The 17,509-nt window shown below is 40.4% G+C and overlaps 1 protein-coding gene across 1 annotated transcript; it reads left to right on the top strand.

Annotated features, from left to right (window-relative positions):
* Positions 1-12,427: 12,427 nt before the first annotated feature.
* Positions 12,428-13,358, top strand: OR9A2 (olfactory receptor family 9 subfamily A member 2). Its single transcript, XM_055284326.1, is given in 3 exon segments — positions 12,428-12,731; positions 12,734-13,330; positions 13,333-13,358. Coding segments are annotated over 3 exon segments (927 nt in total).
* The last annotated feature ends 4,151 nt before the right edge of the window (positions 13,359-17,509 follow it).

The raw sequence follows: 17,509 nt of genomic DNA, 5'->3' as shown, positions 1-17,509 counted from the left end.
ACAGACTTATATGTAAAAAGTAAAAAATGGGATTTATTTTCCATTTTTAATTTCCTTGGAGTATGAACATAGGCTTTCCTAAGGAAAATATGGATCCTGGGAGTCTAAAAGGCTTAAGTATAACTGCCTAAGGATGAAATATTTATGCAAGATAGAAACAAAACATAAAAACAAAAACATGAAATAAAGATTTGTTTGATTTATGCAAAATGTTCTCTTACAAACCTGTACATTCATTAAAGAAAACTACAAATGATTTTTTAAACATGAAAAGAGCTCAACCTCACTCTACATTAAAAAAACAAACTTTAATAAGAATTGTTTCTGAATACCTGTTATTTTTTAGACAATGTACTGAAGATATAGCAGTGAACAGAGTGGACATGGTCTCCCCACTGTGGAGCATATTTGATGAAGACCGATGTTACCATACACTATAAAACCAGGTACACACACACACACACACACACACACACTTACAAAATAGTGAATTGTTTTGAGCAAGAAACTACATGGTTGTCTTAGATTTGGGAGTGATGAGGGAGATGTTTGGACAGATCTGTGATGAGGTCACAACAGAGGCTTAAATCCCATGGGGAGCTCTGAGCTAGGACGGCTTTCCAGAGTTGTCCTGAATTGCGCCCAGAGTTGTCCTGAATTGTGTCCAGAGTTGTCCTGAATAGAAACTTGGGGCCTGGGCAGTTATACTTCTGCATCCGTAGGCCATTGGATGCAGGCTACCTTAGAGGAAGGTCTATAATCTTGGGGAAGGTGTTTCTCTTTGATTGGGGGCAATTTCAGGGTAATTAGCATCTTGGTTCTGAATGGGAGTCCGGGCAATGCACTGCAGCATTTACTGTAGTATCTGGAAAGCCCCTGGCAGGGAACCTGAACATGGATATGTCTGTGAGGTTAGGGGAAGCATCTATAGGAGTAGTCATTAACAGGTATCTGGTGCTAACTAGGCGCAGTATGGTGGGAATCACAATGAGCACTCTGAGAGATGGAGCAGCGTGCCTTTACAGGAGCACAAAGGGATGTCAGCGTCTCTGAGCAGAGGAGTGACACAAAATGACATTAGAGAAAGGTATTTCTAGAAATCATGCAGAGCCTCACAGGTCTCAGGACTTTAACCAAACGGCAGAGAGAAAGGTTCCAATCAGGGGGGAGACCTGATCTGGTCTGTGTTTTAAAGGATCACGCAGGCTGCTATGGGGAGAACAGAGTAGACAGAGGGAAGCGAGGGTAGATGTGAAGGTCAGTTAGGAAGTTTTGTGGCAGGTAAGTAAGATTTGTTCCTTCTCATTTCCTCTTTTGTGGGTAAGGTCTCTGCCACTGGGGTAATAATCCTATCTATAATAACATACATTATTAATGCAACCATATATAGTAGATAGGTAATAACCCTATCTGTTCTACTAGTTTGCCAAAATGTCCTTTTCTTTCTCTGGGCCATGATGACTTCTCATACTTGTGTCCAAGTATGCTTATGTGGGAAAGTCAAACATAGACATGAAATGGCCTTGGGCTTAAAGGATATTCAACAAACACTTCTACTGACTTGTAAAATCATTAATCTAGGATAAGTTTATGTACTAGATCTGGTGTGGACTATAATGGCCCATGATGTTATCTAGAGAGAACTGATTCAGACAAAAATGTTAGCTTTGCAGATGGGTTCCATCCAAAGAGTCATGAGTGGAGAGTCCTCATGTTGGACTGAGAGGCTCAGGTCACCATTAAGAAGAAGGCTTGAAAACTAGCTCCATTTCTGCCCCTTGACTTTCACAAGGTAAAAGTGGAAGAAAAATTACACATCATGCCCATCAATGCCCTGGCATTTCAGATGAGGAGGTCTGATATTTCAAACCTAGAGGGCTGAAAATTCACACCAAGTATCACACAGCTAATAAGTATGAGAAGGAATTAGCACTCAGGTTTCTTGATTCCAATTTCAATGTTTTATTCATGATCTTACGCTATTTTGAACTTTTTCCACTTTCACCAAAGATGTACACTTTTAAATTGCGCTCTCAATGTTATGGGCTCTACTGACAGAAAATATCTGTCTTCGTTTTTACAAAGAAAATGTTCTATTCCCTTAAGAGGTGTTTGCAGAACGTTGCTTAGAAATGTTTTGATAGAACTTAGCCAAAGAGACATCTGTTTGGGGAAGGGTCTGAAAGCTCCTTGCTGCACTCAGACATCCATTAGGGCTAGATAAGCCATTTTCTCTTCATGGTTCCTCATTTGCTCTCCCATCCTCATCTCTGCCCCCACCCAAAAGCCAGAATCTATTTAACTCACTTTGCCTACTTATTCTAATTGCTTTCTGACTCACTCCAATGCTATCTTTATCCTTCACCTGCCTTTACCTCATTTGTGTCCTCATCAGGCCCCCAGTAACAAGCTCCATCCTCTGCTATGTATTTTGGATTTATTTTTATTTTATTTTATTTTTTAATTTTACTTTAAGTTCTGGGATACATGTGCAGAACGTGCAGGTTTGTTACATGGGTATACACGTGCCACGGTGGTTTGCTGCACCTATCAACCTATCATCTAGGTTTTAGGTCCCACATGCATTAGGTATTTGTCCTAATGCTTTCCCTCCCCTTGCCCCCCAACCCCCAACAGGCCCCCGTGTGTGATGTTCCCCTCTCTGTGTCCATGTATTCTCATTGTTCAACTCCCACTTATGAGTGAGAACGTGCAGTGTTTGGTTTTCTGTTCCTCTGTTAGTTTGCTGAGAATGAGAGTTTCCAGCTTCATTCATGTCCCTGCAAATGACATGGACTCCTTCTTTTTTATGGCTGCATAGTATTCCATGGTGTATATATGCCACATTTTCTTTATTCAGTCTATCATTGATGGGCATTTGGGCTGGTTCCAAGTCTTTGTTATTGTAAATAGTGCTGCAATAAACATACAAGTGCATGTGTCTTTATAGTAGAATGATTTATAATCCTTTGGGTATATACCCAGTAATGGGATTGCTGGGTCAAATCGTAATTCTGGTTCTAGATCCTTGAGGAATCACCACACTGTCTTCCACAATAGTTGAACTAATTTACATTCCTATCAACAGTGTAAAAGCATTCCTATTTCTCCACATCCTCTCCAGCATCTGTTGTTTCCTGACTTTTTAATAATTGCCATCCTAACTGGTGTGAGATGGTATCTCATTGTGGTTTTGATTTGCATTTCTCTAATGACCAGTGATGATGAGCTTTTTTCCACATGTTTGTTGGCCACATAAATGTCTCCTTTTGAGAAGTGTCTGTTCATATCCTTTGCCCACTTTTTGATGTGGTTGTTTTTTTCTTGTAAATTTGTTGAAGTTCCTAGTAGATTCTGGATATTAGACCTTTGACAGATGGATAGATTGCAAAAATTTTCTCCCATTCTGTAGGTTGTCTGTTCACTCTGATGATAGTTTCTTTTGCTATGCAGAAGCTGTTTAGTTTGATTAGATCCCATTCATCAATTTTGGCTTTTGTTGTCATTGCTTTTGGTATTTTAGTCATAAAGGCTTTGCCCATGCCTATGTCCTGAATGGTATTGCCTTGGTTTTCCTCTAGGGTTTTTATGGCTTGGGGTTTTACATTTAAGTGTTTAATCCATCTTGAGTTAATTTTTGTATAAGGTGTAAGGAGGGGGTCCAGTTTCTGTTTTCTGCATATGGCTAGCCAGTTTTCCCAAAACTGTTTATTAAATAGGGGATCCTTTCCCCATTGCTTGTTTTTGTCAGGTTTGTCAAAGATCAGATAGCTACAGATGCGTGGTGTTATTTCTGAGGTCTCTGTTCTCTTCCATTGGTCTATAAATATGTTTTGATATCAGTACCATGCTGTTTTGGTTACTGTAGACTTGTGGTATAATTTGAAGTAAGGTAGCGTGATGCCTCCAGCTTTGTTCTTTTTGCTTAAGATTATCTTGGCTATATGGGCTCTTTTTTGTTTCCATATGAAATTTAAAGTAGTTTTTTCAAATTCTGCAAAAAAGTCAGTGGTAGCTTGATGGGAATAGCATTGAATCTATAAATTACTTTGGGCAGTATGGCCATTTTCACAATATTGATTCTTCCTACCCATGAGCATGGAATTTTTTTCCATTTGTTTGTGTCCTCTCTTACTTCCTTGAGCAGTGGTTTGTAGTTCTACTTGAAGAGGTCCTTCACATCCCTTGTAAGTTGTATTCCTAGGTATTTATTTTCTTTGTAGCAATTGTGAATGGGAGTTCGCTCATGATTTGGCCCTCTGCTTGACTATTGGTGGTGTATAGGAATTCTTGTGATTTTTGCACATTGATTTTGTATCCTGAGACTTTGCTGAAGTTGCTTATCAGCTTAAGGAGTTTTTGGGCTGAGACAGTGGGGTTTTCCAAATATACAATCATCTTATCTGCAAACAGAGACAATTTTACTTCCTCTCTTCCTATATGAATGAATGCCCTCTATTTCTTTCTCTTGCCTGATTGCCCTAGCCAGAACATCCAGTAGGAGTGATGAGAGAGGGCACTTAGTGCTATAAATTTCCCTCTTAACACTGCTTTGTCTGTGTCCCAGAGATTCTAGTATGTTGTGTCTTTGCTCTCACTGGTTTCAAATAACTTCTTTATTTCTGCCTTAATTTCGTTATTTACCCAGTAGTCATTCAGGAGCAGGTTGTTCAGTTTTCATGTAGTTGTGTGGTTTTGAGTGAGATTCTTAATCCTGACTTATAATTTGATTGCACTGTGGTTTGAGAGACAGTTTGTTATGATTTCCATTCTTTTGCATTTGCTGAAGAGTGTTTTACTTCCAATTATGTGGTTGATTTTAGAATAAGTGCTATGTGGCACTGAGAAGAATGTATATTCTGTTGATTTGGGGTGGAGAGTTCTGTAGATGTCTATTAAGTCCACTTAGTCCAGAGCTGAGTTCAATTCTTGAATATCCTTGTTAATTTTCTGTCTCATTGATCTGTCTAATGTTGACAGTGGGCTGTTAAAGTCTCCCACTGTCGTTGTGTGAGAGTCTAAGTCTCTTTGTAGGTCTCTTAAGAACTTTCTTTATGAATCTGGGTGCTCCTGTATTGTGCATATACATTTAGGATAGTTAGCTCTTCTTGTTGCATTGATCCCTTTACCGTTATGCAATGCCCTTCTTTGTCTTTCTTGATCTTTGTTGGTTTAAAGTCTTTTATCAGAGACTAAGATTGCAACCCCTGCTTTTTTTGCTTTCCATTTGTTTGGTAAATATTCCTCCATCCCTTTATTTTGAGCCCATGTGTGTCTTTGCACGTGAGATGGATCTCCTTAATACAGCACACCAATGGGCCTCGACTCTTTATCCAGTTTGCCAGTCTGTGTCTTTAACTGGGGCATTTAGCCAATTTACATTTAAGGTTAATATTGTTATGTGTGAATTTGATCCTGTTATCATGATACTAGCTGGTTATTTTGCAGATTAGTTGATGCAGTTTCTTCATAGTGTCATTGGTCTTTATATTTTGGTGTGTTTTTGCAGTGGCTGTTACTGGTTTTGCCTTTCCATATTTAGTGCTTCCTTCAAGGGCTCTTGTAAAGCAGGCCTGGTAGTGACAAAATCCCTGAGAATTTGCTTGTCTGTAAAGGATTTTATTTCTCCTTCACTTATGAAGCTTAGTTTGGCTGGATATAAAATTCTGGGTTGAAATTTTGTTTCTTTAAGACTATTGAATATTGGCCTCCTACTCTCTTCTGGCTTGCAGGGTTTCTGCAGAGAGATCTGCTGTTAGTCTGATGGGCTTTCTTTTGTAGGTAACCTGACCTTTCTCTTTGGCTGCCCTTAACATTTTTTCCTACATTTCAACCTTGGAGAATTTGACAATTATGTGTCTTAGGGTTGCTCTTCTTGAGGAGTATCTTAGTGGTATTCCCTGTATTTCCTGAATTTGAATGTTGGCCTGTCTTACTAGGTTGGGGAAGTTCTCCTGGATAATATCCTGAAGTGTGTTTTCCAACTTGGTTCCATTCTCCCCGTCACTTTCAGGTATACCAATCAATCATAGGTTTGGTCTTTTCATATAATACCATATTTCTTGGAGGCTTTGCTCATTCATTGTCGTTTTTTTCTGTGATCTTGTCATTACACATTATTTCAGTAAGTTGATCTTCAATCTCTGATGTACTTTCTTCTGCTTGATAGATTTGGCTATTGATACTTGTGTATGCTTCAGGAAGTTCTCATGCTGTGTTTCTCAGCTCCATCAGGTTATTTATGTTCTCTAAATTGGTTATTCTAGTTAGCAGTTCCTGTAACCTTTTATCAAGGTTCTTAGCTTCCTTGCATTGGATTAGGACATGCTCCTTTTGCTCACAGGAGTTTGTTATGCCCACCTTCTGCAGTCTATTTCTGTCAATTCATCCATCTCATTCTCTGTCCAGTTTTGTGCCCTTGCTGGAGAAGAGTTGCAGTCATTTGGAGGAGAAGAGGCATTCTGATTTTTAGAATTTTCGGCATTTTTGCACTGGTTTTTCCTCATCTTTGTGGATTTATCTGCCTTTCATCTTTGAGGTTGATGACCTTTGCATGGGGTTTCTGTGTGGGGGTCCTTTATGTTGATGTTGATGTTGTTGCTGTTTGTTAGTTTTTCTTCTAATAAGCCTCTCTTCTGCAGGTCTGCTGCAGTTTGCTGGAGGTACACTCCAGACCCTGTTCACCTAGGTATCACCAGTGGAGGCTGCAGAACAGCAAAGATTGCTACCTGCTCCTTCCTCTGGAAGCTTCATCCCAGAGGGGCACTGGCCTGATGCCAGCCAGAGCTATCCTGTATGATGTGTCTGTCGACCCCTGTTGGGAGGTCTCTCCCAGTTAGGAGGCACGGGGTCAGGGAGTCACTTGAGGAGGTAGTCTGTCCCTTAGCAGAACTGGTGTGCTGTGCTGGGAGAATTCCTCTTGTTAGGATCAGCTGCTCTCTTCAGAGCCAGCTGGCAGGAAAGATTAATTCTGCTGAAGCTGTGCCCACAGCCGCCCCTTTCCCCAGGTGCTCTGTCCCAGGGAGATGGGAGTTTTGTCTGCAAGCCCCTGACTGGGGCTGTTACCCTTCTTTCAGAGATGCCCTGCCCAGTAAGGAGGAATCTAGAGAAGCAGTCTGGCCACAGCCACTTTTCCACACTGTGGTGAGTTCCATCCAGTCCAGACCTCCCTGCTGTCTTAGCACTGTCAGGGGAAAACTGCCTAGTAAAGCCTCAGTAATGGTGGACGCCCTACCCCAACCAAGCTGGATCATCCCAGGTCAACTTCAGTCTGCTGTGCTGGCAGTGAGAATTTCAAGCCAGTGGTTCTCAGCTTGCTGGGCTCTGTGAGAGTGGGACACACTGAGTGAGACCACTTGGCTCCCTGGCTTCAGCCCCCTTTCTGGGAGAGTGAACGGTTCTGTCTTGCTGGGGTTCCAGGCACCACTGGGATACGAAAAAGACTCCTGCGGCTAGCTTGGTGTCTGCCCAAACAGCCACCCAGTTTTGTGCTTGAAACCCAGGGCCCTGGTGGTATAGGCACCTGATCTGCAGATTGTAAAAACTGTGGGGAAAGCATAGTAATCCAGCTGGGTAGCACAGTCCCTCATGGCTTCCCTTGGCTGCAGGGAGGGAAGTCCCCTGGCACCTTGCATTTCCCAGGTAAGGCAACGCCCCACCCTGCTTCTGCTCACCTTCCATGGACTGCACCCACTGCCTAACCAGTCCCAGTGAGATGAACTGGGTTACTCAGTTGGAAATGCAGAAATCACCTGCCTTCTGTGTTGGTCTCACTGGGAGCTGCAGACCAGAGCTTTTCTTATTCAGCCATCTTGGCCCCTTCTTTGGATTTATTTTTTACAAAATATTTTCAACTCTATTAAGATTAAATTTTGCACAACATCTGTGTCCATTTATTTTATTTTTAAAGTTTTAATGGTACATAATAATTGTACACATGTTGGGGGTATATGTAATATTTTGATAACCAGGGTAAGTGGGATATCTATCACCTCAAACATTCATCATTTCTTTGTGTTGGGGACATTCAAATGCCTCTCTTCTAGCTATTTTGAAATACACAATAGATAGTCATTAAACGTGCCACCCTACTATGCCATAGAACACTTATTTCTTCTATTTAACTGGAATTTTGTAACCACTAACCAAACTCTGCCTGTCTTCCCCTCCCCTATACCCTTTCTAGGTTCTGTTAACCATTATTCTATTCTGTACTTCTATGAGATCAGCTATTTTAGTTTCCACATATGAGTGAGAACATGTGATATTTGTCTTTATGTGCCTGGCTTATTTCACTTAATGTAATGTCCTCCAGTTTTATCCATTTTGCCACAAATGACAATATTTCATTCCTTTTAATGGCTGAATTCTATTCCATTGTATATATGTATACATCACATTTTCTGTGTTCATTCATCCATTGATGGATACTTAAGTTGATTCTATATCCATATTTGTTTTTGAGTCGGTTTTGGTCATTTTTATCTTTCAAAAATTTTCCATTTCATCAGGCTTGTTAATTGATTTCCCTTTTAAGGTGTCTTGTTTTTATTCTCTTCAACTTAAAATTAAAATTTTAATTATGCCTTTGGCTTATAACAAGTCAAGAAAACAAGACCCCTTCTATTACACAGTCTTAGTAATTGTGTGAATCAATACAAAATGTTTGGAGTGTAATTTGGTGCCAATAAAAAGTAATAGCTTCAATACATCTGCATTTGACCCAGACATTCCAACTCCAGGGAATCTTTTTTTTTCAGAAATATAATTGTTTATGTACTTACATGTATACTTACTTACTTTACTTACAAGTACATGTTTATGTACTTACAAATATCTAAGAATATAGCATCATTTTTTCATAATTAAAAATGGAAACGACAATGAAAATTAATTAATAAAGGGCTATCTAATAAAGAATAGGACATCCACATAATGGAATCCTATGTAAAAAAAAAATAGAGGTAGAGTAATATGTGCTGACATGGAAAGATGTATTTTATATGTTGTTAAATGAGAAAGAAAAGGTTGCAAACAGATTTTCACAGCCTTTATAAAAAAGAATATGGAGATACATGCTTGGAAAATTTCTCTAAAAATACATGGCAAGTAGTTGGGCTTGGGCAATTTAAGGAATTGGAAGAAAGATTAATCCCAATTTATACCCTTAGGCACCAGTTGAAATTCTCAGATTTAATAGGTGTACTTAAAATACTTAAAACAAAAATGCAGACAAATGTTTTGTAATTCCTACTTTTTCTATCTTACTCCAGCATTAGACATATTTCCAACTTAAATTTTGTCAGTTCCTCCAGGTTGCAAACAGAACTGTGTACATAGGCTGCCCTTATGTACACAGTACAAAGTAGAGGCTCTCTCTACTTTGCAGTTGTCCAGCTGGTAATCAGGGACGTGCCATGGAAAAAAAAAAGTCTGGAAGAATCTTGCTGGAATGCATACAGATGCACATATATCAAGAAGAGTGAAAATCTGAGACAATAGACCAAAATAGAATTCGATTTAGGGGAGGGACCTCTTAACAGTATTCTGTAGGGTCCAAGGACTAAACGCAGGAACCTTTTTAAAATGAATGAAGGAGTCATCAGGCTTTTTGGAAGATTTTTGGTGAAGTTAAGGTTTTGACCAAGACCAATATGCAGACTTTTCTGGGATATTGGTGCATGTTTTAGAGGCCAATTGTGGTGTCTCCTACTGGCGGAAGAGCGTTCATTTAGGCTCCGAATAACTAGAGAAACTTGAGAAAAGCCTAAGATAAAGGGCAGAGGGAGTTGACTGATTAGAATCTGAGACATCTGGAAACCTAGACCTGAGGCTTTTCAGGAAGGCAGCCCCAGTATTGAGAAGTCCCTGATTGGTAAGATTTCAGGTTTTCCTGTCAAACAAAAACTTTCAAAAGTTCTAAAACTTAATCGGTAAAAATAAAATAAAATAAAATAAATGGGAATAACTTAAAGTTTGTTCTGCTCCCACTAGACTGCCTGGGGACTCCCTGAACGTGGGCTAATTAAGAAGCAGTAACTCGGTGATTAAATACCCTTGGGAAGAAGGGAAGCGGGAGGAGAGGGGGGAGAGAGAGGACTCTCGACTTTGCACAACACTCATTTCTGGGCTTTTTCCTAAGCTCTTCTGGGAGGATATTTCCCTTCTTCGCCATGAGAGGGGATTGCAGCAACTTGTTCTGGCCCCTGTGCATGGCTCAGCACTAGCAGGACAGGAGGTAGCCTCAGCGGAGCCCTAGAGAACATCAGAAGAGGCGGCGAAGCCCCTCTGTAGAGGTGAGTGTCTTTCCAAGGGGTCTCCTCTATGAAGGAGAGGGTAAAAGCATTTTAGGATGGGACATTCTGGGCCTACCTATCTTCTAGAACAAAGTCACCCAGATATTGAAGTGTGGGCTAGGGGAGCAGTAGAGGGTATAGGCTCATCTGCAGATCCTTCCTGCATAGCAGAGAGCACTTCCAGCTCCTCTCGGACCCAATGCTAGACACAGTCACAGCTCCCTGACAGTCGGTGTCCTTCTCACTCATGTTTCTTCATCTCGTGCTGGTTATGCAGAGGTTGTGGAAAACCAGAACACTGAACTTTCCCATCACTTCTGTCCCTGAAGCTTTTTAAACCATTAGTAAAACAGTGACATAGACAGGAAGGGGGTTACCTAAGCAAGGGAAGGGCAGGAGGGAAACTGGTAATGTGAGGCAGGAAGGAAAACCAACCAGAGTAGGATTGAGGGAATGTGGCCCAACCTATCCTGGCCAAAACAAGTATTATTTAATCATATATTATCCATCCATCCATCCATCCATCCATCCATACCTCATCTAGCAAAATTTGTCAGCACTACTTATTTTATATGTATGATATATATCTTATATATTTAAATATCTTATAAATAAAATATATGATATGTATATTTTATATAAGATATATTTCATATATCTTATATAAATAAGATAAATAATATAAGATAGTAAATAATATAATATAAGGTGTGGTAGTTAGCTGTGTGAGTGATGAAATCTGACAGACCTAGGTTCAAATCTTGACTCACACAGCTATTAGTTGGTTTACCTTGTGATAAATTAATACATAATTTAATATATGATATATCTATGATATATTCATTTCACATAATATATCTGTCTATATCTATATAAAAGATATATAAGATATATATATATATAATATATAACTACTTAATTTATGCATGTAAATTTTATGTGCCAGCCTCAGAATACAACAGTGAAGATATGTCCTAGACCTCATGGAGTTTATATTCTAATGTCGTAGATAAATAATAAATAAACTTAAATTTCCTCTCCTTCTTTCTTGCTTATTTTTTCCCTGTGACATGATAAACAAACTAAACTATTACATATTTTACGTAGGTGTCTTGTGTGTGGTCTAACCCCCACCTCTTCCTTGAATATAAGCTCCACAGGGCATGGAATTTTCTTTGTTCTGTTCATGACTACGTTTGTTTATTGTTAAATGAAGGAATGAAATAAATAATTAGACATAATACAAGGTAATAGCAACTGTTATAAAAAAACGGAAGTCCAATAATGAATGTGTCTTTTCTGTTTTGGGTAGAGTGATTGGAAAGAGTCTTTGGAAAGGGTGACATTTGAATAATGGGATGAAGTGACAGGCAGAGAGCCAGGCATCCTTAACAGCTGGCGGTCCCAGATCTATTCCTTATCTGTGCCAGGTGCCATCTTTCCTTCCTCCCACAACTTTGGAAGGAAAATGGAATTAGAGAAGAATGGGTCTGTTCTGGGAAATTATCCCAAGCTCTAGAGTTCTCACTTAAAGATCTTGCTGTTCTGTAAAATGGAGATTTTAAAATCTGGAACAGCAGAGATGTTAGTCTTACATCCTGTGCCTCCTTTCTGCTGGCCCCAAAGGTGGGTCTATGCATTACTATTACAGATGAGAGCTGGGGTTTAAAGTTCTATCCTTTGAACATCATGTAAAATGCCTTTATGTCATCTTGCACAGTTAATCTAAGAGAAAGCAGGACAACTCCAGGATCGGAAGGACCCGATTGACTCACCTTTAAAACTGGCCTATTTAAAAGGTCTTAGCCTCTGCCCCCGAGAGAAGGTACATTTAGTGGGGAAAAAGGCAAGGAAGGTATTTCACCACCAGTGGAAGAAGATGTCTTCACCCATTCTAGGGGGCTGGTTACACAGGGAAGTGAGAGCCTCACTTGTAGAATTGGGAAGACAGCATGTACCTCAAGCTATGTATGTGCCGACCACAGTAGCAGGGACATGTCACCTGATTCTCAGATTGGAAATAGTTTCTTAACCTAATCTTTCTTCCTTCTGTCTTGACAGCAGGACCATATGGAGCAATGCCACCTCTCTTTTAATCTCTGGGCTTCAAAAGAAGCAGAATCAAGGACTAAATGATGGACAACCACTCTAGTGCCACTGAATTCCACCTTCTAGGCTTCCCTGGGTCCCAAGGACTACCCCACATTCTTTTTGCTATATTCTTTTTCTTCTATTTAGTGACATTAATGGGAAACACGGTCATCATTATGATTGTCTGAGTGGATAAACGTCTGCAGTCCCCCATGTATTTCTTCCTCAGCTACCTCTCTGCCCTGGAGATCCTGGTCACAACCATAATTGTCCCCATGATGCTTTGGGGATTGCTGCTTCCTGGGATGCAGACAGTATCTTTCTCTACATGTATTGCTCAACTTTTCCTGTGGGAACCACAGAGTTTGCATTACTTGGAGTGATGTCTGTGGACCATTATGTGGCTGTGTGTAACCCTTTGAGGTACAACATCATTATGAACAGCAGTAGCTGTATTTGGGTGGTAATAGTGTCATGGGTGTTTGGATTTCTTTCTGAAATCTGGCCGGTCTATGCTACATTTCAGTTTACCTTCCACAAATCAAATTCGTTAGACCATTTTTACTGTGACCGAGGGCAATTGCTCAAACTGTCCTGTGATAACACTCTTTTCACAGAGTTTATCCTTTTCTTAATGGCTGTTTTTATTCTCATTGGTTCTTTGATCCCTACGATTGCCTCCTACACCTACATTATCTCCACCATCCTCAAGATCCTGTCAGCCTCTGGCCGGAGGAAAGCCTTCTCCACTTGTGCCTCCCACTTCACCTGTGTTGTGGTCGGCTATGGCAGCTGCTTGTTTCTCTACGTGAAACCCAAGCAAACACAGGGAGTCGAGTACAAGATAGTTTCCCTGTTGGTTTCTGTGTTAACCCCCTTCTTGAATCCTTTCATCTTTACTCTCCGGAATGACAAAGTCAAAGAGGCCCTCCGAGATGGGATGAATGCTGCTGTCAACTCCTCAAAGACTAGCTGTTCTGTAAGTCAGTTTTAGGTGGTACAAGCCTCACGGTTAATTATTAAGCCACCTAGAAAATTCTAACTCCTCTTTTCTCTTATCATCATTACAAAAGTCAAAGAGTGTGTACAATTCGCCACCACACCATGGAAGTAGATTAGGCTGGTAATAATGAAATCCATTTGTCTGCCCAGGAGAATCTCATAGCCTTAGTTCCTGCCTGTTTCCACTGTTGAACATATTCTTGTGATTGGGAGGGACTAGAGAAAGGAAATGCAGACATTTTTGTAAGAGTTCTATTAGCCCAATTCATTTCCTTATAGTCCATCTCTGAAAATGTATTTTCTGGGGAAGGGAGGAAGTGTGGAGGGAGGTGGACTGAGAGAGGTGTCCTAATCAGAGTAGAAAGGTAGAGATGCTCACTTTGGTCCTTCATCACCTGTTGCTAAGTTCTTCCCTATATTTTTGTGCAATTTTTTGACAAGATGGCCATATGCATTTTAGATATCCTAAGGCTGTTTCTCTCTGCCCCATTGATACTGGAAAGGAAGTGTAAAACTGTTTACGTTTTGTCACAGAACCAGTCTAGAGTGGCGACATGAGGATTGGAATGCTTCTCATTCAGCAGATATTTGTGGTGTAAAGAAGATAAAAATATTTGAGGATAAAAATAGAGGAAAATTTATTTTTGTTAAGCTTCAGCATATTCCTTTTACTGCCCTTCTTTGTGGTGAGTATAGGGACAGGGGCAAATAAGAACTAAATAACTAATTCTAGAGAGCGTCCTGTATTTTATGGCGGTTAAAAACAACTATGTCTGTTCAGACTGTATCCAGATCTGGACTTCAAACTTCATAATGTCTTTTGATTCTCCGTCTCTCAAATCCAACAGTCTCAGCACCATCATGCATATCTTCTCTGTGGGCAGAATTTTTTAAAAATAAGAGGCCACTATTTTGACTCCCGGCTTTCTAGCAATTATAGGGATTGGCTGTTTGGTAGTATAACTGTTGGAATTTCACATAATATTGGAAGAAGTCCTTATAAGGAAGAAGTTTACCTAAACAACAACAATCAGCAGATTCTACCAGCTGTAAAGTAAGTGAGAAAATTGAGCTGTTCAGCAGTGGGATGATGAGGCTACTGAGAATTTTAAAGAGTACTATGTGAGGATGCCATGTTGTCTTGTCCTGTGAGGAGTGACAACCATCATGTGTGTTTGGGTAGTTTGCATTGCATTAAAGTACCAGACAAGGTGGGGAATGAGCTTTAAATTCAGCCAGCCCATGCTCTGCAAGCCAACCAATGGACTCTGGGGGGACTGCATTGGCTGGAGAAAGGGGAGACTTTTGCTTAAACAAAGGTGCCCATGGTTTCCAAGCCCAGTAAATGAGGATCTGTTCTGACCAGAAAGAATACCTTTTTTCTAATTCATTAATCCAGAGAAGTATCCTTTAAGAGATGAGGCAATAGAAGCTCAGAGAATTGAAATAACTTGCCAAAGTTTACTTAGCCATCCACCATATCACATCCATCAGATTGGAAAAACATAAAACTCTGAGAATACTAAGTATTGATCTGAATGCTGGCGAATAGGCTTTTAAAAAATCAACTTCTGGTAGAAATCTAAGATATAAGATCCAAATAATTAGCTAGTAGATGTCTATAATTAGGTTCTAGTACAGTCATAATTAGATAGTGGTAGTTCATTTTGCATTGCTATAACAGAATATAAATAATACCAGCCTGGATTATTTGTAAAGACAATAAACGTACTTGGCTTATGATTCTGGACACTGAAAATTTATTTGGCTTATGATTCAAGAGCATAACACCGGCAACCACCAGGGCCTTCGTGCTGTGTCATCCTACGGCAGAAGGTGGAAGGGCAAGAGAGGGCCAGAGTGAGAGAGCAAGAGAGGGCCAAACTCATTTTCATAGCAAATCCACTCTCAGAATAACAAACTCACTCCTGTGAAAACAGCACTAATTCATTCATGAGGAGATATCCCTCATGACTTAATCACCTCTTAAAGGTCTTACCTCTCAGCAATGTCACAATGGTAATTAAATTTCAACATGAGTTTTGGAGGGGACATTCATGTCATAGCACTTCACCCCTCGTTCTCCAAAAGTAGCATCCTTCTCACATACAAAATACATTCATCCCTTCTCCATAGCTGCTAAATGTCTTAACTGATTCCAGCATCAACTCAAAAGTCCAAAGTCAAGTGTCTCATCTAAGTCAGATATGGGCGAGACTCAAGGCATGATTTACCCCAAGGAAAATTTCTCTTCGTCTGTGAGCTTGTGAATTAATGTTACATCTTTCCAAAATATTATGTAAGACAGGCATAGAATAGACAGTTCTGTTCCAAAAGAAAGAAATAGGCAAGAAAAAAGAGATGACTGGTCCCAAGTAAGTCTAAAACCCAATAGGGAAAACAACATTAAGTCTTTAAGCTGGAAAATAATCTCCTTTGACTCCATGTCCCACATCCTAGGCATGCTGGGGTTGGGGTTGAGCCCTCAAGCCTTAGCTGTGGTCAGTCCTCTCAGCAGCTCTCACAGGTTAGAGTCTAGTGCCTGCAGTTCTCCCAGGCTGGCATTGCACACTAGTAGCTCGGCAGTTCTTGAGTGTCAGGGGCATTTCTGCTCCCACGGCTTCACTAGGCATCCCCCGGTGAAGACTTTCTGTGGTGACTCTCCTCCTGCAGCAAGTTTCTGCCTGAGCCCACAGGCTTCTCGTGGCATCCTTTGAAATCTAGGTGGAGGAAGTCATGCCTCCATAGCTCTTTCACTGTGCATGCCTGTAGAATTAACACCAAATGGATGCCACCAAAGTCTACCATTTGTACCTTCCTTCCAGAGTGGTAGGTCAAGCCACACCTGGGGTTACTTGAACCACACCAGGAGCAGCCAAAGAACACTGTCCAGTAATGCAGGGGGCAGCAACTCCAGGTGGTCTGTGAAGCGTACCCTGTACCCATTCCCCAAAGCCATTCTGCCCTCCTAGATCTCTAGGCCTGTAGTGGGATGAGCAGCCTCAAAGATCTCTGAAATGCCCATTGTCTTGATGAGCCCTTCTATTTATACTAGTCTCATTAGCAAATGGTCACTTGGTCACACCCTTGGTCTGTTCTCTTAAACACACATTTTCATTCTTTATGTGGGCAGGCTGAAAATTTTCAAAATCTTTTCATTCTGCTTTTTTTTGGTTATAGATTTCATCTTTATTTCTTTTCTCTTACATTTTACTGCATATGGTTAAAAGTAGCCATGCAGATCCTTCAATATTTTGCTTAGAAATTTCTTCCACCAGATAGTCTAATTCATCACTGTTATATTCTACCTTCCATAAAACCCATGGGCATGGACACAGATATAATTTTAATCTGTGTCCCTGCCCAAACCTTATGTCGAATTGTAATCCCCAATGTTGGAGGTGGGGCCTGGTGGGAAGTGATTGAACCATGGGTGCAAATTTCTCATGAATGGTTTAGAACCATTCCCCTTGGCACTGTCCTTGCGATAGATCGTGAGTTCTCATGAGACCTGGCCATTTAAAAAGTGTGTAGCACCTCCCTTCTCTCTCTTGCTCCTGCCCCCGCCATGTAAGATGCCTGCTTCTCCTTTGCCTTCAGCCATGATTAGAAGCTTCTAGAGGCCTCCTGAAAAGCAGAAGCCACTGTGCTTCTTGTACAGCCTATAGAATCATGAGCCAATTAAACCTCTTTTTTCTGATAAATGTCCCAGTCTCAGGTATTTCTGTTAGTGAGAACAGACTAACACAGGCACAATTCAGTTAAGTTCCTTGCCACCTCATAAAAAGAATGGCCTTAAAGGATGGACATTCCTCTTTTCTGACTCAGCTTTCATCAAAATGGCCATTACTTTTCATATTTCTACCAATATTCTGATCACGACTGTGTAAGTAATCTTTTAAAAGTTTCAGATTTTTCTACATTTCTTCTTCTGAGTTCTTACCAGAATTTCCCTTAGTGTTCAATTTATGGTAGTCTAGGATTTTTCTAGCCTGCTGTTCCAAATTCTTCCAACCTCTGCTCATTACCCAGCTAAAAGCCACTTCCACATGTTCAGGTATTTGTTATAGCAAAAGCCCCACTCTTGGTGCACATTTTCTATCTTAATCTGTTTTTTGTTG

The sequence above is a fragment of the Symphalangus syndactylus genome, chromosome 6, assembly GCF_028878055.3.
Source record: "Symphalangus syndactylus isolate Jambi chromosome 6, NHGRI_mSymSyn1-v2.1_pri, whole genome shotgun sequence".
NCBI lineage: Eukaryota > Metazoa > Chordata > Mammalia > Primates > Hylobatidae > Symphalangus > Symphalangus syndactylus.
Note: the sequence above shows the minus strand (reverse complement) of the source record. Positions and strands in the feature narration are given on the sequence as shown.